The 26,016-nt window shown below is 30.3% G+C and overlaps 1 protein-coding gene across 10 annotated transcripts in view; it reads right to left on the reverse strand.

The window, feature by feature from the left end:
• Window positions 1–16,731, reverse strand: part of LOC129963456 (RNA binding protein fox-1 homolog 3-like) — an 84,272-nt gene extending 67,541 nt beyond the window's left edge. For 5 of the 10 annotated variants that reach the window (XM_056077849.1, XM_056077841.1, XM_056077838.1 and 2 more), the window contains exon 1: window positions 16,275–16,729. In XM_056077849.1, the coding sequence (XP_055933824.1) occupies window positions 16,275–16,409 (135 nt within the window). In that variant the 5' untranslated portion in view covers window positions 16,410–16,729. Of the gene's footprint in view, window positions 1–16,274 lie in introns of all 10 variants that reach the window. The other 5 variants (XM_056077847.1, XM_056077851.1, XM_056077850.1 and 2 more) reach the window with 2 other exon arrangements.
• Window positions 16,732–26,016: the final 9,285 nt, after the last annotated feature.

Raw genomic sequence — 26,016 nt, forward strand, 5'->3', positions numbered from 1 at the left:
AATATTAAACGCAGCGTTAGATCAATTAAGTTCACGGAGAGTTTTTACATTGAGTATGTGTGTTTCGCAAACAAAACAAATTTGTCTTTTGATGGAGCTTATTACATCCTTAAAAGAAAAGAAAACAACTCTGCACGTTCTTCTTCAATATCGTCGTTTAAATAAACAATTTTTCTATTAAAACAACAACCGTGAATAATTCCACGATATCAATATCACAGTTCACATACTTCTTGAAAAGGATCGCTACTCAGGAGAATGTCATGCTAATACCCATATTATCTATTCAATCCGGAGGTTAAGAACCTCCAGTTCAAGAACTCCGTGACACATCCCTCAAATCGGCAGACCAGGAAATTCCAACACTGTCTTCTTTAACACCAAATTCGTTTCCAATACCAGTTTTTCGACACCGAAAACAATCTATAATCGAAGCTTTGCGACCTTTGCATTGAATAAAAGAAACTATCATTATAATGGTTACAAATGTATCGGGTCTTAGATTAAACAATCTATAAATGAGAAACGTATTGATCGTCCTTTACTGTAAAGCGTTTTGACTTCCCTCTCTCCATGTATTACTCTAGTTCGCGTCATTTTTGTAGTCATTTGGTTTGTTACAGTGATATACTTAAAAGCATTTCCCTGTAAAACCAAATTCAAATAAAACGCTCTTTTGCATGAATCTTTGAAGATATGCAATAAAAGACCGTTTACAACAAAAACATTACTGCCTCATTCAATTTAATCTGAACTGCTCGTTGAAATGGATGTATTTTAGATAAATCTACCCCATTAAGAGATCTTCGCAAAAAATAGACCAAATCGATTATTTCCAGAGTATATTTTCCTGGTAATCAGAAAAACATATGAAAAAAAAAAAAAAAAATGGAAAAAATGGGAAGGGATTTCAAAGAACAATAAAGACGATATATTCAAGAAATGTACCGTAAAGAAAATAGAAGTTCATAATATGTAAGAAGGAGGGACGTAATGAAGCCGAATCGAGCCGAAACGTCGATCCGACGCTGATTATTATTATGAGAAACAAACATTAAAATTTGGAAGATATCTTTTTAAAACAGTAGATCTTTGTCTAATCTATACTTCAAATATTATTGATATTTCAAATATATGAAAGTATAAAATATCTAGCAAGCAATGACAGAAAAATTGGTAAAAAAATTAGGGATACGAACATTTATTTTATATTTTAAAACTGAAAACCCAAGATAGTTTCAGAATTGATTCTACTCTGAAATTACTCAATTTTCGCAATTTTGAAATAACAAATTTTTAAAAGTTATTACTTAGCATTTTTGTTATGTGCATGGTTTGATCAACATCACACAATATGATCCTTAAAAAGTAAAATATCAAATAATAACTTTAAAACGTGTTTTTTTTTCTCCAAGATTCTATTGCATGTTTCTACTAGTAATGAAGGAGAACGTGCATGTGTGTGTGTGTGTGTTTTAGCGCTCTGCAAGACAGATCGTTTGAATTTGAGGTACCGAATTTGGGGTCAGATATAATTTGAGAGAGTAGGAATGTTTTGTTTTTTTTCTCTTTGAAATTTTAATTAAAAAATTAAGGTGTTTTTTTTTTCGCGATAATTTCCGAAAATATTATAGCAAAAAATTGACTTTACATTACTTAGAAAAAAGTCTTTTTAATAATATCAATTTAACTTTGCATATTTTCAATGCATTTTGCAATGTCATTGCATATTTTCAATGCATTTTGCAATGTCATTGCATATTTTCAACGAATTTTGGCAATTTTTTAAAAATATTTATTGCATAATTTTTAACAATAAATTTCATTGTTGAAATATAAAGAAGAACGATTGTATTTAATATCTATGAAGAATAAGAAAGTGAAGTTACAACGCCATTAAGTTAGAAGACGGATTATTACGTGCAGTTCCATTTTTATTAGCACTCAGATGTCAAGTAACTTGAATCTATTAGGACGATCCATATAAACAATGTACAGAACAAGTACAAAGCTAATAAAATAACACGATTTTAATGCTTATCAAGATTTGATATTAAAAAAAGATACGAAGAATTAATTCGATATTTGCTGTAGAAATCATGAATATATAAATAACTTATGTAGATGATTAATTTAAATTAAATGCAAACATTATTACTCATGATCCAGATGGTTCACAAAAGCAGCAAGTGGAGAATAAGAAAGAGAAATTACAGTAAAGCGAAAATTAGAAAATATATGAATCGGAAGTTAGCTTTTTCAAGCATTGTGATATCATTTGACATGATTTTATTAAGCTGATCCACGGACACAATAAACAGAATAAGAGTAAGACTAATAAAATGCGTGGCCTTAATAAGATGGGTAGCATAAGTAAATCTTTTTTAATAATAAGGTTAATTTAAGCCATTAAAATTCTCTTCGGTTAAATATTTATTTCATAATAAGGATAAGGAATTTCAGTTTAAAATTTTTCATAATAAGGATAAGGATTTTCAGTTAAAAAATTTTCATAATAAAGATTATTAAAATTGTAAAATTGTCTTCGGTAACATGGAACACAGACAAAATGCGATGGGAAGTGATATTTTTTTAACCCACGAAATCTGAAATAGATAAAAATTCCGAATAGATCTTATTAATCTGTCTTACTAGAAGAGGAAGAGAATTTTTACTCTCTTTAAAAATTTCAGATTTTGTAAGATTTTAAACTATTTCCTTACAACAATACTGGTAAAATATTTCAATGAAATTAGATAAAGTGATTTTACATTTCAAAAGCAGTCTCGGGGAACTTAAAACTATTTTAAAGCTTTCAATAAAATTAAGGATAATAATAAAGCAACATTTTAAAAATTTTTATTTCAGGCTTTACCATATCTTTAAAGCATTATGACAAGAATTTTAAGCCAGGATCGCACTTATATTCTTATGTTCAGCAAAATAAACTATGTATAAAAGGACAACTGATTAAATTAATGCATATCTATATAAAAGGGATATTTTGTGCATGTACTTTAATGTACTTTTGCAATAAGTGCATTGTACATATTGCTATTTTGCTCAAGAATGGTATCTAGCATTTTATTTAATGCATACTTAAGTGTACAGTTTACCAGCATCAAATTTTATAAAAAAAATTAGAGGGGGCGAAGGAAGAAAAAGTATTCTTAAAGTTTGATCCCCCCCCCCTCCTTCACTGTAGAGAAAATAAGTTAACTGGCTTTCTTTGTAAGATATTATTTTGTAATATTATGAAGCAAAAAGCTTCATAACAATATTACGAAGTAAATAACATGCATGTTTTATTCGATTCACTATTGATTTGAAAGTAAATGATATAGTTTCATAGATACTGTTATGTGTATATTCTAAATTACAATTCTCCAAATGTCGCTAATACAGGAAAGCAAAATATTCAAATATATCATATTTATGCGACTAAAAAAATTAATAGAAATTTTGAACAAAACACATCAACACTTAAACCCCATCAATCCTTGCAACAGTTATAGCGAATTTCATATGTGAAGAATGGAGTCGATTAAAAAAACTAAATAAGCAAACTTAAGTGCGCATGCTATGTTATGTCAAAAACATTTTTCTCCAACAAAATTTATATTGGATATAAAAATTAAGTTGCCACGGGATATTTGCTGAACCTTATGTGAGCATAAAATCACACCATAGTGATTATTGTTATTTGTCAACAAACTATAATCGACGATTGCAAAAGGTTCCGGTTGCCTATAGCGAAATTTCTGTAAGTTTTCAATGAGATTTTTTTTTATCCGGCAAGATACAGTAAGGCATTTGTACTTAGTTGTATTTTTTTTTTTCATGCATTTAAAAATAATTACCAACGTGAAAAAAATTCTTCAAAATATATGAAGCGGGAAAAAATTTGACTAAAAAACGTTTCAAGGTATCAATCACACTATTAATAAAATTCTAGAATGAAAATTTCTAAGAATAAAGTATCTTTTATTCAAGAGTATCCAAATTCACTTGCACTAGAAGTTTCTCTTACATAAACAAGACACCATTATTTTTTAATTATGAAAGCGGGATCTCTAAACCACCTTCGAATATCCGTAAATGAATTCAGAATTAAATAGCAATGAAAGTTTTTATTTCACCTTTAATTATAATCCTAAATTCAGACAAATAAATTGAAAATAAAAGAAAATCGTTTCCGGAGAACTGGATAAACATTCTACCTCTGAAAACAGTGTTTATGACACTATTGTTGACAATAAAAGCACTGTAGAATTACCTTTATAGTAAAACTACTAGCAATCCAAAATTCGAAACATTTTATTTCATCACATATTCTAACTAAAGAGACATTTGATTTTCATTAAATTATATAGACCTATGCAACAATACCGCAATATAAAATAAAATTTTCTACCAACTCTACTAATAATAAAGATGTGTGTTTGTGCGTACTATGTCACGATAATTTAGTAAAATATAACTGCACAAAAATAAGTTTCTAAATCGTTTAAAAAAAATTTTAAATGCCTTTTAAATTATACCAATTTAATAATCATACGAATTTTAGCTAAATTTTAGCATTTTTTACGAATATTTATTCGCTTTATTTCGAACATTGTTAAACTAAAATTGAAACAATTTAATAGTTCCATCAAATATTTAATTGCGTAATTTTCTTCCCTGGTTGGAAGCTAAAGAAGAGGGATTCTGTTTAATATTTTTGCAATTTATCAAGACAAATAAAAGTGAAATTACAACATCGCGAAATTCGAGTTAGATGAATCGGTTATTTAAATTTTTAATTGTGCTGTGATGCTATGCGGCTATCTTCATTAGAAAGGTTCAGGCATACAATAACAGAACTAAGTGAGATAAATATCAGATTTGGCGTGATCATGAGCATGACTAACCTTATAACTAAACTAAGACTTTTTAAAAAAACTAAAAAACATGTCATAACTAAACAATTTTATGGTTGAATCAAATGGTTAAACGATTTAATGATCTGAAATTAAACATAACTAATATTACTGGGGAATCAGCTGGTCGGCCGAGGTAACTAGTCACTTCATATTTCTATTATTCTAAGCTAAGTACTAATATTAAGAAACAACAGAAAAAAATTTTAAAAACGAAGATTAAACATATAAAGCTATAATAGTACTATGAATTAATTTTACGGTTATGAAATCGATAATATTATATATATAGTAAATGATGTTTTTTCAGTAACTATTTCCAAAATTATCACTAAAATACTTTAAAATTATAAAAATAAAAAAATGCAGAGCCAAATCGACATTGGGTGAGAAATTATAAGTAATTTTAGAGCACTGATTAATAACAGTTGAAAACTTCTGACCGCATAACACATGGGTAGGGACATTAACACATAAAAACAGGGAACACTTTATAAGTGATATTTTTGTATGAAAAAAAGGAAGAAAGTCATGAAGAGAATCCCAAATTAAATTATAAATACAAAACTTTCAAAAAAATCGTTGAATTGGAATTGATTCGATAGAAGGAAAGAACAAAAATTTCGCATAAACATTTAAAAAGTATAATTCCTTACGATGAATGCGTGATTTGCAGTGTAACTGTTTTGTTTGTTGTTAAAACAAATTCTAATTATTGTTTCCAGTTCCGAAAACTGCTTCATAATGCGACATAAAATAGAGTAAATGAATATTAATTTAAATCTGTGCGCCTGTTAACTTCTACAGTTCAAAACAAATCACCTTTTCAAACCTTCTTGAAAATTGTAAATCGCATTTGCGTGTATATTAAGTGAATCAATGTACTGAGCAATAAAGAAAGGCAATTTACAAAAAAATATGATAGAATGTTTCCATCTGCTAGAAACTGAAGAATACAGAATGTTACGACTGTTTAGAAGTTTTATGATTCAGATACTTAGCATTTTAAAGATGTCGAACTCTTTCTAATTTAAACTAGAAGAACATTAGACAACAATCAATGTCTTTCACAGGGGAAGAGAAAGAAAAATGGCGGGAAATCCCATCTAGCATGTCGTTGATATCAAGTTTCAAAGCAGACAAAACAGGGAGACTTTTCAAATATTCCAGCAGACGAATCGATTTTACGAAAAAGCATTAGCCACGCGCCGCTGAATTCGGTGGCACATGCGAAGGATTCTCTCCCGCGTTTAGGCGGGCTTTCGCAAGGCGGAATAAATAAACGTTTGGATGAGAGAAAGTTTCAAAAAACAGTGTAAGTCGCGTTTTCCGCTTGACATATTGGAATGGAATCCAACGTATAATCTTTAGGGATGAAGTTGAATGTTCTGCTTCAGTTCTATTTTATAAAAAATTCAAACAATTCAAAATAATATTCATTTATATTATTCCTATTTTATAAATAAAAAAAAATTCTAAAAACAACGTCCATATAAACACAAATTACACAACTGGTAACTAACTTAAGAATTTTTATAATAGCTTTTACCTTAACCTCTGTGAAATTTCATTTTATAAAAATGATTGTGTAACCAATTATGTTTTCAGAATTACTTATTATTGATGATTAAGGTGATTCCGCTTCATTCTAATTTATTAAATACACGCCTTTGGTGACCAGTTGGTTCGCCGGAGATATTGGTTATATTAATTGCTGTTAAATCGTTTAGATAAAACTTCATACCCATGATTCCATCAAAACAAATTGTCAGACAATAAAACTGCGTTATTTCAAGTCATCAACTGTTCAATTCACTGCACATATGAACTTTTATAATGGAAACTAGCCCCATGACATAATAGCGGCTCTATGTATCATTCGTTTTTAAATTTATTTAGCAGTATCTAACTTCCTTTTTTTCATTCAGTCTGTAAATAGATATTAAGGTAAATCCTCCTTTAACTTTTAACAATAGAAAAAAAAATCTCGTTATCAAATATTTGAAGAAACAATTAAAACGATTTTGGTTTCATTCACAACAATGAACATATTGTAGTAACACATGCTTAAAAATAAGTTTTAAAGTTAATTAAAATCCAGACAAAAAGAATTTTACAACTAAATTGGCATAATTGAAAAGATAATTTTTTTTGACGTTAAACACTGTAAAAATCATTTTTAAGCGGTAATATTTTTGGAAGTTACATTGAAAAAAATTTCAAAATCTAATTTATTTTTTAGCAAAACCTAGCTTATTAAATAATATTCGAATTAAAATTTCAAAAAAAAAAAAATGCTATTCGGAATGCATATTCCAATCCTTTAAAGTATACATGTGCCAAATTTAGAAGCTGTAGATCAAATGATGTGGCCAGTAGAGCGCCTCCCTCCCCCCCCCCCCCTCACACACACTCATCTTTGTTATTATATGGATAAATATTAACAACAAATGTGTTATCAACATAAAAAATTAGAAATTCAATAAAAGAATTCATATAACAAATATTCTAATTTGTAAATATTTATCATTAGCCATCTTGATGACGAACTGGTACATCAGGAATATTGTTTATATGTATTTCTAAATATGCATAACTTAATGCTCATGATACCTCCATCCGTGTTATTTTTGATTGTCTGATGTTCTGTTCATTGTGCATATTATCCTTACTAATGGAAACCACTCCTCCAGCTTTATTAAAGATGTAAATTTGCAGCCCATTTACCTTCTAAATTTCGCGGTACTTCAATTCCTTCTTTCCCATGTACTCTACTTAAATAATCCTTCTTTAAATAATAATACCCTCCATAATAAATCCTTCTTTAGCTTACAGCAATGGAAGAAAATCACTTGAATAAGTATTTAGCCTAACAATGAAAATGGTTTGAATTTCAACGAATAAATATTATTAAAAATTGAAGAATACACACATATATATTTTAATTAAGTAAAACAGTGTATAACAATTAAACAGATAAAATTAAAGAACAGTTTTTAGAATTTTTAAATAATGTGAGAATCATATTTTCTGTTATATTTTTGGAAGTTATTATGGAAAATGATAAAATATCGCTTATCTTTTAATTCAATACAAATATAAATAAAATTTCAAAAATATCCTTCCTAAGTGCACATTCCAACCTCCCAAAGTACATCTGTGCCAAATTTAGTATATCTCGGCCAAATGGTCTGCCCCGTAGATCGGTAACACAAACAAGCGTTTTTCTTTATTACTACCTCATATATGAAGTACAGAAGTATTGTTTGCAATCGTCAAAATATGCAAGCTCGAGACTTTATGGAACATGACGTTTTAGACCTCCTTGAGTTTGTAAAACGCATTTTTGTTTTTATATCTATTCGTCTGTGAACACTAACTCAAAAACGCTTTGAGCTAATTAGATGAAATTTTGTATGTGGACTTTAAAACAAATATGCAGATTTCAATAAAAATCTGAAAAAAAAAAAAAAAATCCATTTACAGAAAGTCTATCTGCCTGATTGTTCAAGTACAAGTGAACTCGATGATCACTACAAAACAAAGAATAAAATACAAAATTTGATGGACAGATTAAGAATCTAAGATGCAGATTCTTATCGAATTTTGAATCTAATCTGTAAAATGGATGACCGCCTGTCGTTCTGTATTTTCATATGCATTAAACGCAGTAACTGCAAATATAATGACTTCATCGATGAAATCGGTTACGTTGCCGATGTATTACCAACTATAAATGTAGTTCTGGTTTTTGTTGGTCGGCAAAACCGTATTCGAGGTACGTGTTCAGGGGACAGATTTATTAAAAATGCTAGATTTACTCTAAAAAGCTGTATTTCGTAACTATTGCTCGCCCAATGCCATGTTAGGCATTCGAACTCTTACCGTAAGTCCACAATTTTATGTAAGGGGAAGGGGATAAGACCATTTATTGGAGAGAGTGCGATAAAATTTCGGGGAGACCTTCCCCATGGTTATTAGTATAGGTAAATATATTATTAAAATTTATTGCTAAAAATTGTTGAAATACAAGAAAAGGATTCTGTATGCATTTTCACACATTTGTTAATATTTGAAGATTAAATTAGTGCTATTAATCTTTACATTTTAAGAGGAAAAAATAACTTTTCCTTACTAACATACTTCCATAATTTTTGTAAACCAAAACATCTAGGCTTTTTAAATAAATTAATTTTTGGGATTTTGCAGAACATGGGAAATTTAGAACACTTCGGTTAGATGAAGCAAAACGGCGTCTATGTCGCCTTCTCAAACTACTATTAAAAATATTTTAATGGTTTCAAATAAAGCAGTCATCTCATCATTATCTCATGCAGATGACTTCCTATCCTAAGCTGAAAAGGCCAGAACTATTTGGATGTAAATAGGTTAATGATAGGAACGGACGGAGATGTTTAAACAGCTGTTCCAACTTTCTCCTATGAGTAAACTAAAGACGAGTAAATCCATTTGAAAGAAAACGAAATAAAGCTGGTGAAATACGCTTAATAAGATGCACAGAGTGCTGAAAAGAAAAGAGGAAGCGCATAAAAAAGTGCTAGGAGGGATGAGAATACACTACATTGAGAGGGAAAAGACGAGTGACGTAAACCTTGAAGGTCGTCTATTTATAAAAAAAGAACGTCGGGGAATACAAATCAGCACTGATGAAAGAATGGCCCAGTAAGCTAACATCTTACCCAAAGCAAAATACATAGTCTGGATTCGCCTTACATGGAATTCTACCAGATTATTACAGACATATCAAAATGGTTTTACACGGTTAAGTCATCACTTTTTTAATTATGAGTCCATATCCCGAATAAATTCATTGAATGGAATTTGAGACACAAAATCTGTAGAGGTGTCTAAAATCATCAATTGCCAATGTTGTAAAATGCATCTTGGTTACATTTTATTCATCAAAGTAATTCAGTCCTATTATTCATTTATTTCCTAGTTCATTATTATTGCAATTACGAAATTTATTTTTATGCTTTTTGCATAAACTTACGGATCCCTAGCTATAAGGAAAGGGGGAAGATCAGATGAAGATGTGTGTGACATTACGGTTCTCCCCCTTTTCAAAATGGAGATATAAGTCGTAATTTTTTTAAATGTAGCAATAAGCAGATAACATAAAAAATTCTGCCATGATATTAATGAAATAACATAGCAAATATTTAGATAAATAAGTATTTTTTTATTAACTATTACACAAGAAACAAAATTACTGCCACTAAAGAGCAAGTAGAGTCAGCCATTATTATTCTACAGAAAAATTTAACAATATTACTTTTCTGAAATAGTTGAAATTAACATATAGAGCATGCAGCAAAATATCCCTACAAATAGCTTTTCAATGCCATAAAATTTTTAGAGATTAAGTGCACCATAACTTAAATTACGTAAGAGAAATAAATTCATTTAATCAATTTTATCTCTTAATACAAATCCAAGGCCTATAAGATTCAATAAATATATTAATGGCTTAGTAATGATAAAAGCACCTCTTATATTTAAAGAATTCATTATTTTAAACATAAAAGATACATTAGAAAATGCTGCTAAGATTTGAAAATAGATTGCCAATTTGATAGCCTAATTTCTAAATCGTCTGAATCACATCAATTAACATAACTTTTTAGCACAATACGGTTTATCAAAAATATCATATTGTTAATGCTTATTTAAAAAGTTAAAAAATACAGGGTGTTTCAAAATTAATGAGACGAACTTTCAAAGGGAATAAAATACAAATACACTTTTAAAAAATACTTTTCATCATATAATATATGCTTGTAAATGATTACAAGTTGGAAGGTAAGAAAAGGTATTTCAGGAAAATGTGTATTTTTTATATCTAAAAGATGCATCAAGTTCCTTGTATCTGACACTACTTTCACTAATCAGAAACAATTTATTAGATTTTCAGTGATGATGCAACCTTCAATACAATGCTAGGAATATTCCAAAGCATATAGGAATCTTCATAGCAAGTAAGCAATCCATGTCTCAGAAGTAATGAGATAAGTATTAAGAATTGTATATCTTTAGTCTTGAATATACGCTTAGTGCATTGTGTAAGTTCTGTTTCTGTTTAGAAATTGATTGTATGGGATAGAGCATAGAAAAGACTTCTCTAACAAGCTACCATATCAAACACAACCTGCAATCTGTGGCGAAAATTTTTTTGACATGCTTTACATTCTTAAGGTTTACTTTATTGGTTTTAAAACATCCTGGTAGAATTAGGCTTTAAGATTACACATCATAGGCAAAATAAATGTAATCAAAGCAGGTCAGAGTTAATTAGAACTGTTTTCATATAAATGCATAGTATTCATTTAAAGGTAAGTAATAATTGCATGCCATTGGCAAACTTTTGGTTTAAACACATGTCACAGGTGAATTTTGGACTTGATAGCATCTCATTATCAAACATATTCACTAAACTACAATGGACATCCTAAGTGATATTCTTTGGTGATTAATCACAGACATATGCTTAATAATTTATTAAATTTTTGCAATTCTAATCTTAACAACTATTAAATATTAAAAAAATCTTTATTTCCTTTTTAAAAGAAAAAAGAATTCCCTAACATAATACAAGAAGAGAATTCATTTCACTTCATTGTTCCCAATTAAAAATAAAATTAATATTTTGAAGTAATAGTGTCATCTTATTCACAACAGAACTAATCAAGGCCTATTTCTTCCTGTTTTCATAATACATTAATCTAAGACATAAAGAAATAATATAGAGAAATTCATTAAATTTTGTTTGTTAATTAGCTAATTTTTATTTGACAACAGTTATAAATTATATATCGTTAATCATTAAATGTTTCTCTAACAAAAAAAAATGTTGTTTTTTTTGCTACTCTTCCTCCCCCCTCCCCCCTTTTCCCTTCTTCTTGGAATTTCTTTAAGGATGTTTCTCTTCATTAAGAATTACTAAAAACTGGACCAAGAATTGAAAAGTGGAGCTCAAAATATAATGGAGAGGGGGACAAAATATCTTATGCTTTTAGCAGGCTGGTCCATGTGATAAAAACCATGTCAGTTCTCATTATAAACCACATCTTAAGTACCAAAGAACAAAATAATAAAATTGGAATAACTAAAACAAATTAAATTTTAATAATATAATTTAATTACAAAAAATATTTTGAAAAAAAGGGAAAGTGTTTCTATTCACAATGTATCAAAATTATTGAATAACAATCTTAATAACAAATTTTATTAGTATTCCTTATTACAGTGACAAGAATCAGTTACCCACCAGAACATTCAGCATTAAGTTAAATTCAGAAATAGATGAAGAAACATTTTTTCTACCCATAAAATAAATCCTTAATGACTTCCCCAATTGTTTTAATTTGACAGCTTGTATTCCAAAGTAATTTTCCCCCATTTAAGTACAATTATTTTTGTAATTATTATACTAAAGGCATAAATTTTTTTTCGCTTATTTTGATTCAATCATGACAACAATCAATTTATTTATTTATTTCAATTCATTGATCAACTTTCTTAACACAACCCATAAAGAAAGCTCTAAAATTTCAAAATATGGGTATATATGAGAAAACACTTATATATATTAAACACCTAAAAACAAAAATTTCAAAACTGAAATTATAATTAACTAAACAAATTAAATGAAAAATTATTCACTACGCAATCAACTGAATGAAATTTAATTCTTTTTGCAAATCAGTAAACTGATAGCTTCTTTAAATATCAGAACAACAAGATGGTCAAATATATTAATTTTGTGGCAGAATGACTGGTGTAAAATTTTGGTAACAATTATTATATTATATAAACAAAAATATAGTCAGATTAAGCATATGAATTGTATTTTGACTAACCAAATTGGAAATACCTTAACTGCACTAGCTAACTTTTTTCAGTTTTTCATATTCTACTTAAAATAGATTATTCTTATTTCTTTGTTTTCTTAATTAACTTATCAAACAAGTAAAATATTCTTGAGATTTCAAAGTTTTAATTATCTAGCTTACAAAAAGACATCTGATTTATTTACTTAAAAAAATCAAATTGTTTCAAAAATCATAAAGGAATTAGATCAAAATAATTGATAACTTTGGCCTAAGCCCTTTTCTTTTCAGAAAAAATCACATTTTTTTCAATAATCAGACACTAATTTTTTTAAGGTTTTGATGTGAATGCTACTTTTTACTTAATTTACATTTCTTTATGCTAACTTGTATCATTGTCATTAACACATTTTACAACTCAATCAGATAAAATGGGGGGAAAAAACACTTTTAAAAACAACAATTTAAAACAAAGATATGTTTTATTTCTAAACTTTGTTCTTGGCAGTGAATTATTCTCAATTATGTAGATTACAGAGACAGTTGTCTCCACAATAAGCATACTTTTTTTTTTTTTTAACTGACTACTGGATTCTAAAACTAATCATGTTCTTTAAAATATCAGTTTTCTGGTGAAAATGGAAGGTTCCTTCCTTCCTTTCCCCTTCCCTTTTTTTTAAATGCTTACATGCAGTAAGAATTCAAGAAAGTAAACAATAAAAGCCAATTAAATAAAAAAGAATAAAATAGAAGCACGTAAGAATGTTTTAAGATTGTTTGGAAACCAGCATGCATCTAAAGAAAATTAATTTATATAAAGTATAATTTCTTAAATGCAAATTTCTTCATGCATAAAATTAAAAAAATTATCATAGGAAGTTGGAAGAAATTGTGCAAATCATAAATTCTAAAATAATCCATCAATTGTAAAAATAAAGCATAAGAAAAAATGAATAATAAATGGTTTTATATCGAGATATTTTAATTTTGATTTAAGATTAACTTACATAATGAATTTTACAGACATGAAGAATTATATTTTAAAAAAATGCTGAATATTGCAATCTAATAACAAATTTTAGTAAATTAAAATAAATCTTAAAAATGCTGAATAATATTATCAGATATTATGAAGTCACTGTGAAAGATAATATTAAAATGTGAAAAAAATTAATGATATGGACGAGAGAGAAATCTTACTTCAGTAAAAATAAAAGCTTAAATAAAATTAGATTAGATTAATCCCAGCATGCCTACTGTTATAATTAAAATTATCTAAATATCTATACATTTGCATGCTATTACCAAAACAAACTAAACAGTAACAAAATAAAAAAACTCATTTTTAGTTTTTCAAAATATTTTTAATGCAAACTAATTATTACAATAGATTTGGAACAGTTCTTAAAAAAAAAGAAAAAAAAAATCTTAAAGCATGAAAAGCATAAAGCATGAAGCCTTAAAATAACATGAAAGCCAACAATTTTATAAAATTATAATTTTAAAATTATATACTTTTTATAGAATTATATAATTAGGTTATATAGTGAATTTATAAGATTTTTTTATAGATTTATATAATTTCAAATATGCATAATAGATTGTATCCAAACAAATTTCTTTTCTAAGGATATAATTCTTTTCTAAGGATTAAATATTTTGTTACTACCTTTAAAATAGCATAAGGACTATTAGACTTTAATTAATCTCAAATTGTAAAAACCAGGCATGTTTCAAAAATGATTTCATAAACACATTTACATCACTGCAACATGAGTTTCTTAGATATAATACAGAGCAGTGATTAATTATCAAAGATGCTACTTCAATTTATTGACAATATTTGCATTCAGTTAAGCCAAAAAAAAAAAAAAAAATCACTAATGACATGGAGGCAATACATAAGTATTGTTGCCTATTTTATGATCTAAATAAAAATGAAGATTGTAAAAACAGGCTAAATTTAGTATTTTTCTCCGATAAGGCACATCATTAATTTATTATTTAAAAATTTATCCAAGAAAACAATATTTAAAATCCTCACTATATGAAATAAATAATAATAATATTAGTCAAAACAGTTTTGCCCATTTCTAGATAATATTTTGAAAGTTAATGACAGTTGCAATCTACAAAGAACAGTGTCACCGATTCTGTATGGGAATCAGTTTACACTGCAGAATTAAATTGCTCTGAGAAGTGATTCACAAAGAATCAGTTCTCTAAGCATCCCTTCACTGGGATGCTCTTAACTTTCTTCATTGTGATGAGGAATGAATTTCAGTAGTTTAAAATATCGTGATATTTAATTTAATTTTGTTAAAAATTTGGAAAGAAAGTAAGAAAAGTTTTTAACTAATCATAGTAGCTAAATTATTGCATAAATCAACATATTAATATGTAGGATACAGAAGGGGAGGTTGCAAGTTGAAAATGATTACTATTAGGAAAGAAGAAAAAAAAAAATCAATATAAGTGATTAAATACCACATTTAAAAAAAACGTAACTAAGGACTTAAATACATTTCACCAAAATGAAACGTTTAAAGCTAAATTTGACGAATGGCAAATAAACAACTGACTTTCAACAAATGAAAGCATAATATTGTTGCAATTAATATCTATTGATAATGATGTTACTGAATTCACATGAAAAGTATCAAGAAAAGATATCTGTTATACAATTTAATCATTTTTACACATGCTTCAAAAATTTTAAATGTGAGATAGAATTGCATTTATCCAAACTGCATTTCTCAAATATAAACTTGGAAACTTTTGAAATACGACCATACCATTTTACAAAAATTTAATTCCCAAATTCTGTCAGGTAAGAAAATATAGCTTATCAAACTTCAAATATATATTTAAAATGCTACATAATAAAACAATAATAACTTTAAAGAAGGTAAGGAAAAAATACTATTAATTACAATCTATTTAATATATATTTAATAATTAATCTTAACACAAGAATCTAATAATTTACTTAAGCTTATGCTAGATTTTATATGAATTTAAGATAAATTATAGGAATTTAAGATAAAATTAGCTTGCATCTAAATTAATCTTATACTTGATATTTAAATACTTTCAACAATAAAAGATAAAAGCCAACAAATGATTTTTTAAACAATTGTTTAAATACAGCTAACCAACTGATTCATTAATCTTGCATTTTTCAATTTATCATTTCAAATAAATGTGAATAAATATAAAGTAACAAAGTACCGAGACCATATTACTGAAATTTATTGCCATGAACATTTTTATACCGTAGAAATGTATTAATTTTGGAAATTACTTAAAACTAAAGTAACAATGCAGTTTATTTAATGGCAATTTCTAACATTTAAACAGTTTTAGTTTAAGACTAATAAACAGTAGTATTCGTGTATTTATATGGAATTAAAATAAAGAAAAATTCATTAGGCATTTTTGAATGATAGTAGGTACTAATTCAAAAAACGCCATGGAAATATTTGAAACATTAAAAAAAACTAACCGTTTCCGATTTCAGTAAATCTGAAGTATCCGTTGCTGTTCCATTCATATATATTTGCTCTTTTGGATGAGATGAATTGTCATTTTCATCATTAAGCCCTTGAAACTGCAGTCCATTTACTATAGCAGATGTCATGATGAGTTTGAAAAGATGAGTAACTTGATCAAATAACGATGAAATATGCGTCCACCACTTTCTATTAAAACAATATAAAAACCACTTAAATAGTTCAATTTAAAAACAGTTTATATAAAATCACATCAATGTTGTCGTGCCTCTCCAATGTGACATTACCAGCACTGAATTATTACACTTTTTACAGACTGACAAGTATGAAAACAAAGAATGAAATGAATGAATTTCGACCAAGTACCCGGATGCACGCTTTCAGTGATCAGGGGCGGCGGGGGGTTAGCACATTCCCTGCATCGCAACACATCACTTCAAGATGGATTTTCCAATACAGCATCTGCGCTTGCGCGGGAACCGTGAGATGAAAAGCGGCTACATCCAGCAAAATACCTTCAAGAATCATATTCTATCATTGGCTAATGTGACAGGAATGTATTTTTAGTGTGAGCCACTAAAAGAGTACAAAATTTTAAAAAGCTGTTTTGCAAAAGTAAGAAATGCACTTCTGTCATTATATTGAATTGAAAATTAGAGAATCAGAGTCGCAATAACTCTATTATCATTGATTCTAATAAAAGTAATCTAAAAATAAATTGCAATAAGATTATGACGTCATAGTACGTCCATTTCATAGAAGACCTGTTTCGTCAGAAAAGATTGCGTCTTGATTTGTCTGTTATGGGAGCTGGATACAATAGCTGGGTCATCATTAATAGCATTACTGTACAATCTTACAAATGTATTATGAGAAATAAACAATATTATGCAATGCATTTGTACTAATTACTTTCTTTCTGCGATCATTTTTTTTTTTTTTACTTCCAACTATTACGCATTTCATTTATACTGACCAAATAAATGAGTGAGATAGTATGAAAATATTCGAACTTCATTAAATGCAGCATGTCATTATAAGAATGAATTGTCATTTTTATCCCGCTGTATTCTCGCTAATCTGAAACGGTTGAAGGTATGATGCAATCATTCCTTCTTTTTTCATCATTTTTCTTTTGTACTTTCTAGATTTGTTTTTTGAATTGCGTTTTTACGCAAATGACCATAGAAAAATACATTGCATGGTTTGAAATAATTTTCACATATTCACAATAATATGGAGAAAAGTACTCTAATTAAATCTAATTTGAAATTTTATTGATTTTAGAAAAAATGTAATACAAAACATACGATTTTAAATAACACAAATTAAAAGGATAATAATCAAATCGGCAAAATAAATAATAATCAAATAGGCATCGCGAACCATTTGTGAAATTGCCTTTAACTCAGACTAATAAAAATAAGATTTCAGTCAATGAAATATGAATTACATAAAATGTAGGTAATTTTTGGATAAGGTTATATCTTAATTTTTTTTTCAGTTAATTCGATACTGTATTGAGTTTTGCCTTCAAATTTAATTTGTTTTGTAGTAATTTCTCTGTCATTATTATGTGCTAGCTATTGAAAATTGTAAAATAAACGACATAGTAAGCCTACAATCATCTATATGTTTAAAATAATAAGAAACGTTACTGAACCAACCGCTCAGCACCCATTAGTAATCCGATTTGGTCAATATTTGTTTCATAAAAAAAGCTCTTGACCTCAGAATATGCCATCAGTGATTGCTTGTGTTACGAATCTGTGATGCTGCTTCCCAGCATAGTTGGTTGCATAGGAGGTTCCAGAGCTCGGCTACTAACTTGGCGGCTTGGCAACGAATTTGGCGATTTTGGCGCCAAAATAGATTATACCCGAAACATCGAGAATTTTCCCGATCCGTCCAGTAGGAACCGAGATACGCCTCGAACGTTCCTGATTAGTTGAGAGGTTTCTAGCCCCGCCTCCTGAGACCTATAAAAGGAGGCTGTCCGCAGCTGCCGGGGTCGTTGTGAATTGTGTAGTCGTAGTCGGAAGCGACAGAGAGTCGTATTCGGAAGCGATAGAGTAGAGTAGTCGGAATCGATGGTAAAGAACTGGCCTTCCAGAGAAAAGCGGAGCAGCGACGGAGTGAAGCTAGTGCTGAACTAAGCCCCTGCGCTACTGTCTGCAGTAGAGTCTGGTTGTATGCTGCACGTCTCGGCTGAAGATAATCGTCTTTTATGCTGCATATAGTTGTCGTCTTTGTGTTGTCCTGTGTGTCTTCGTGTAAATAAACGTCGCTGTTTTATTTTCTACTGCCGCCTGCTGATTGAGCGTTCTCCACACCATATAACTCCCACTATCCAAACGAACCCGGAAATTTCGTAACATTTGGTGTCAGAAGTGGGATAGTGGTTAATAGTGTATGGTGCTGACGAGATCCCAAGCAAAAATGGCTGATAGCGGTAATGGTGAGTTACTGGCTCTGTTGGCTGAGATATAGAAATCTATGGATGAGATGAAGCAAAGACAAGATGAGTTGAAAACCAAGAAGAGCTGAATGCCGGACAAGAGAAACTTTTGCAAGAAATGGAAGCCTTCACGGAAGAAATGAAAACCGGATATGAAGAAATGAAGAGTGAATTGAAGAAAGGACTTTCGTCGTGGAAAGAAATTTTAGAAGATAAAGTTAACAAAACTGAAGACATCCAAGTTATACAGAAGAAATGGAAGGAAACAGCGAGAGCCAAGTGGAAGAAAAGACTCAAGATCGAATGGGGACCGGTGTCACCGAAAAGAAGCTGAGCCATCCGGAGGATGAACCGAAGTTTAATAAGGAGAGGAACGAACAGGGAGAATGTCAAATAATTGCGGAACTGAAGCAGTCTTCTCCGAATGAGTCCCCTGAAGTGGAACCGAAAGTGCAGGCGCTTGGGGAGGGAGAAGATGGACTTTGTTCGGACGGGACGGATCCGTGTTCGATGCCTAGTTAATGCGACCCTGTTTGGATTCAATTCGTCCCAAAGATTAAAGGAACTGCCTCTCTGCAAGCCTCTTGGTATCTCCTGGCATAGTGACACGGAAGAAGACTACGTGGCTGGAATCGCTGATCCTTGTTGTCACGGCCTCGATTTCCTCCAAGAATTCGGCTTTGCTGTGGATTCTCCAAGGAGTGTCATGCACGTAGGTGCCGAGGAATCTCCTGTGTATCCGGACATGCTACGTCGTCGCAGAAGGACTCTTCCAGCAGAAACGGATGCGCTCTTCAGAAGATCCAGTGTGGAGAGCAGCGGACGATTCTCAAGTGTCGAGAATGAGCCGGGAGTAGGAGGAGATATTCTCGCGGAAGCTTCGGCGACGAAGGTGAATACCTGGCATTCGAGTGGACTTCAGAAGGCACTGTCGGGTAATCCTGATATACGGTTGGTTCAATGAAAGAAGTTCAAAGTGATAAACCGACCAGCCTGGCAAGAATTCATTTCGGAGGACTCTACTACGATACAGCGGTTCGCCTCATGGGACACATTGCATTTCAAGAAAAGAAATCAAGTCTGGGTGTACAATCTGAAACGACGAAGAGGTCAGTGTCAAAAGCATTGAGAAGGTTCGGATGGATCGTTAGTCGCCGCCAAATTAGTGAATGATGTCATCTTCGAAAGTGCGAAAGTCGCCAAACGCATCAACATCATCACATCATTCGGAAACCTACGCCAGCTGTTGAATTGAAGTGGGACTGCCCGGGACGTGCAGTCCTTAGGAGGGGGACAATATTACGAATCTGTGATGCTGCTCCCAGCATAGTTGGTTGCATAGGAGGTCCCAGAGCTTGGCGACCATTTGGCGACTTTGCAACGAATTTGGCGATTTTGGCGCCAAAATAGATTATACCCGAAACATCGAGAATTTTCCCGATCCATCCAGTAGGAACCAAGATACGCCTCGAACGTTCCTGATTGGTTGAGAGGCTTCTAGCCCCGCCTCCTGAGACCTATAAAAGGAAGCAGCCGCAGCTGCCGGGGTCGTCGTGAATTATGTAGTCGTAGTCGGAAGCGACAGAGTAGAGTAGTCGGAAGCGACGGTAAAGAACTGGCCTTCCAGAGAAAAGCGGAGCAGCGACGGAGTGAAGCTAGTGCTGAACTAAGCTGTGCGCTACTGTCTGCAGTAGAGTCTGGCTGTATGCTGCTGTTGTATGCTGCACGTCTCGGCTGAAGATAATCGTCTTTTGTGCTGTATATAGTTGTCGTCTTTGTGCTGTCCTGTGTGTCTTCGTGTAAATAAACGTCGTTTTATTTTCTAATGCCGCCTGCTGATTGAGCGTTCTCCACACCATGTAACTCATACTATCCAAACGAACCCGGAAATTTCGTAACACTTGCTTTCTTCCACTCCCCATTTTCGATAAGAATCCAGAAAATACTGCTTCTATAAACATTCTGTATGGGAAAAACGCACGAAAGAGCTAGCTAACCTCAATTTCTGGATATATCTAAAACTATATATCGACTATAACAGCACAAAAATGATTTTTACATCATCCTAAAATTCAAAAAAGTATCTTTGCAAGAATAGTAACCAAACATTCGTGTAAATTTTTTCTGAATTTCGGCAATCTTTCTTTTTATTTTGGCTAATTAATAGCAATAGATTACATTCAAACTGCACAAACTATATTCATTGTTTCATAAAATATTTAATCACGTGCTTTTCGCTTATTGTTGAAAACTAAGGAAGAAAGATTTGGTGTGTTTATGTACTTTTAATGTATTATATACTTACGTAATATTTATATACGTTACAAATAAAGACACAACACAGACAAATTTAGAAGATAAATGTACTGTAAATTTCCCTCTAAAGAAGTCTATTAAAGAATATAAATTGAGTCGATTAAAGAATTTTAAAACCTTAATTACACACACACGCGCGCGCACACACAAGTATATATGAAATTGCGATAAAAAATCATATATACGAAAATAAACAGTTTAAAATTGCTATATATATGGGATGTTCATACAGCCTGGAAAAAAACTTGAAAACTATTAAGGTGGCAATTGGGGAAAACCTTAGCCACGAATAGTGCAGCATGGAATGGAATTCTGCGGAAAGCCGGGGTAGTCGCGTTAGTGATGAAGATGATAAATTTAATTTTACACTATTTCTTTGAAAAATTTTAATTTCAACAATAAATTAGTTTTTATTAATTTACATTCCTCTCATTCCAGATAAAAATTATTTCAAAATTTAAAAATTATTCAAAAATTAAAATTATTTCTAAGATAATGTTCTATAAAACGCAATCTATAGTGGACATTATTTTCTTAATTTTTTTCAAACATAGCAACAAATTTATTACCTTTATTTGGTCTGTTAGTAATTTGTTATTGTTAAGGTCTATAAAACGCAATCTATAGGGGACATTATTTTCTTAATTTTTTTTCAAACATAGCAACAAATTTATTACCTTTATTTGGTATTTTAGTAATTTGTTATAGTTAAGGTCAGATACTCAATGTTGTATGAAAAAACATATTAATTGGAAAACATTGAAACTATAAACATTTTCACGTCTCATAAAGTTTCCGTATGATGAAAGAAACTACTATATATGGTACGGGAAAACCGTTCCTCTTTCCGTATTTAATTTGCAGTAGCTTACATTCTTCAAATATAATTAATTCTGACTTGGAATTCATAACAAAATTTTAGATACTAAATGAAAAGTTACAATCAGTATATTTATAATGAGTTTAATTAAAAGTTGATGGCCTTTTGCTGCATAAAAAAGTATGGGACATGACTAAAAGATAGCAGTACAATCTGCATCTCACCCTCACCTTTCCCGATTGTCCTATAGAATGACAAAAGACCTGCATATGAGCTATTTATTAATTAATAATATTGTGAATAATTTGTGTCATAATATTGTGAAGAAAGTCGAAGAGGCATTTTGGATACCTTCTTTTAGACTGGTTTGAAATTGATATCAAACAACAAATCTAGTTACAAACCAAACATGCTAGTTACATTCCAAATTTCATTCGTCTGAGTCCTTATGATTTTGATTTGTCGCGTTTATATTCATTCAAATATGCAGAAAAATTAATGCTCAACTCTTTGTGGACTTTGCTTCAAAATTTCATACAGATCTACATTTCAGATGTTAAAACTGTATATGAAATTTTTACTATTGTAGAAATTAAATTTAGTGCTAGGGGATTTCGCCTAAATTTTGATAGAAAGCAAGGAAAGCGCATCTAATTTCATCCATCTAGCTCAAAGCGTTTTTGAGTATCGTTTTCCCATAATCTAGGGCATTCAAACAGATACAATTCTAACACTATGCATATCAGATTCAAGGAAGTTGAAATATGTCAAAATCTCGTAGTCAAATTTGTTTGACAATCACAATATATATATATATATATATATTTATATACTTCGCAAACAAAAAAGTAAAAAAAGACACCAATAGCTTTCAGTGCTCTCATTCAATCGTTCTTCCAAATACTAGCCATATTTATTTCTCTAATTAGGCAAGAATGGTCCATTAGAATACCATCCAGGTAAATAAAATCATCCTATAAATAAATATACTGGAGATACAAAATAATAATTGAATCTAAAATCTTCGCAGAATTCTTTTACTTTAGTAATATTTAAACTTTTAATATTTTAGTAAAACTTTACAGTTTGAAAATTAGATGGAAAATGTCCCATTTTTTGAGTCACTACTGAACACAACTGAAACTTTAGTCCACATTCTGAACAAACTTTACGTTTATTTGTAAATAATTCTATATATTTATTTTGAGAAGTACACGGTTAAAAAGAGAAAATACGTCGGTATAATTGAGACTTGATATCTGATTATCAGGATTTCTCCCGCTCTAAAAATACTTCCACGAAATCGACGATAGAAATTCTAAATCTTATTCAGAATTTTTCCTTTCCTAAAGTTTCAAAATGCTTATTGCACTGAGATTATATTTGATTTCTATATTTTAAGGTCTTCTTATTAAAAGTAAATATATCTCTTTTTCAAAATTTCTTAAAAAGCAAAAAAACCTAAATATATATATATATTGCTTTCCTGTTTTAACCAACAGTTCTGCTTAACGAGCGCGTTCTAAGATACCAAAAGAAACTGCAGGGATACATTTTTAGAGGGTGGATGGACGAGATGTGCAGTTATAGTCGATAGCGAATGTGTTTAATTTTGATGTAAAAAATGGATTTGTCAGATTTTGGAAATAAAATTAAACAAAAAAAAATATTTATTTTCGAAATTCCATTATAGATGAAAATTTAGTTAAGTGTCTTTTAAATTTAAACGAAGTAATATGAACCGCAGTTTCCATTTAGGCATTTGCATGCATTTAAATCCTCAATGAGAATGTCATCTTCTATGGAACGTTGTATTACATTTTGAAATCGTTTAATTTCTGGAATTGTTGATCAATCGTTGCCGAAAAAGGTTGAAAAGAAATATCTCACGTCATAAAACTTTTCCTGCTTGAAAGAAGTAGGAGATTGGGATTTATAGCTCCAATGGCTGTTATCCCCTGTTTCCAGATGAAGAGAGCAAAAAAATTATATCAATAAACACAAGAGCGTGCACATACACAAAAACAAATTGAAGTTTCAGTCAGTTAACAGTTACAAAGCAGTTCCGCTGATGCGATTTAGTCCGTATTCAAGATTCTAAAATTCCAGTGAAAAGACGAGGTACAATAAGACGAAGGACAGTGACTCAAAAAGGCCGCAACAAAGTGTGATCAATAAAATTAATAGATATTGAAGTGTTTCAATGCTTGAAGATAAACTTGCAGATTGGTTTGTTTGCAGTTATTTTACACAAAACATTTTTGAAGGAGATATCTTGTCTATTTAACTTTAAAAAAGTCCATAACTTGTCTCTATAATATGTATACATTTTGCACGAGACATTTTGTTCAATGTCATTAATGCTATTACGTTCATGACAAAAGGGGTCATTTTGGAGATTAAAAGATTCAACTGTCCTGGTGTTATAATTGTTTTGCTGATTAGTCTGGCCAAAACAACATCTTCCTTCTAATTTTTGGACCAGGAAGATAGTGCTTCAATGCTAAGAATGTTTCCCAACGAGTTGAAATATTTACTATTTCTATAATTATTGATTGCGATCTGATGCGATGCTTTCTTAGGTTTGAAATTATATCTTCAGGAGAGATCCATTCAATCCAAGGTGTATTTTCTGTAACTTCTTTGGCTAAGCGACCTGCAAGCTTGTTCCATATTATATTCCAGTGACCAGATACCTATAGGAAGAATATTTTTTTATTTAGTTTGGTTAAAGTTTCAACTTTGGAGGCTATGCGGTGAATAATTTTTGGCCACTGGATGGAGATATTTTTCAACGATGTAAGCGCAGAGTAGATATCTCTAAGAATTCAGACCGTCTTTTCCAGGAACAACGAGAACATCTAGTGCTTCAGCAATGGCTAAACTTTCTTCAGTAAAAATGGAATTGACAGGATGGATTCGAAACATAAATTTTTGGATAGAAGAAAAACCAGCAATTGAGGTATACTGGAGAGTTTCAGATGCATCAGTAGCAACAATAAAATGACCAAGAAAGAAATTCCGAATGCATTCATTAAAGTAATTATTGATTTCAGTCAAGGGCAGATTTTTATTTTGATATTCAATATTCATAAGAAAAATTTTAAAATGCTTAGAGTTAGTCGATGGGTTTTCAGGCAAGGTATTTGGTTGGTAGAGGCGTTAAAATTCTTGAGAATAAACAAATTATGGGAGTGATCTCGATTATAATGAGAATGCTCTGTTAGAAGTGAAGAATGTACACCATTAGCTATTTGCTTAAGGTATCCGAATACGTTCGGAGCACTTTTTTTGAAAATTATCATATAGAAACAAATTAACATGTTTTTTGACTTCAGTTTATGTGTACATAAGCTATTATAAGTTAAAATTTGCAATAATTTTTTTTAGTTTTAGAAAATTGGTAGATATATGGTGAATTTTGAAGAAATTTTAGGAAAACTTCAAAAATGGTACACGAAATTCTATTTAACCAAATTCAATAAATTTAGTATTTAAATAATCCTTATGCAATTACCTAGGGAATGACCTAAAATTTTAAGGCTACCCCAATAAATAAAACTTCTAGAGCTAGTCGAAGAACCATCACAGGGTATTTTGCATATTTTATAACACCATTATTCAAATAACATACCATAATTTAAAAAATATTCCTATTATGAACATTCTTTTAGGTCACGCTCTAGAAAACATTATAAGGAAAGATTATACCAAGTTTCAAAGCAATTGCTTTAGAATAATTCAAGTTATCATTTTTATCGCTGGCAAAATATGCAAAAAAAGTGATTTTGAGAAAAATGCATTTTTATTACAACTTACCACATATATGCTATATACATGTGACTACTAACCTAAAATGTCCCAGATTTATAAGTTAAACCTTCTGCTTGCTCATTTTTAACTAATTTTTTCTTTTTAGCTGCCCGATTTTTTTTTCTGGCAACTTTAACTCCGGGCAAAGAATGTCGCTTGGATTCGTTAACTCGCACTTCGTCGAGTTCAGCAAAACCTTTGAGGGTAAACACCCCCAAACTTACACCAAAATGCCTTAAAATATCTAGCAGTCCTTCAAATCCTTTATTAAATTGAATCACTGCCATGTATGCACCCAACCGCAATGTTGACAACTCAACGAAAATTT

The sequence above is a fragment of the Argiope bruennichi genome, chromosome 3, assembly GCF_947563725.1.
Source record: "Argiope bruennichi chromosome 3, qqArgBrue1.1, whole genome shotgun sequence".
In the NCBI taxonomy this organism is placed as follows: domain Eukaryota; kingdom Metazoa; phylum Arthropoda; class Arachnida; order Araneae; family Araneidae; genus Argiope; species Argiope bruennichi.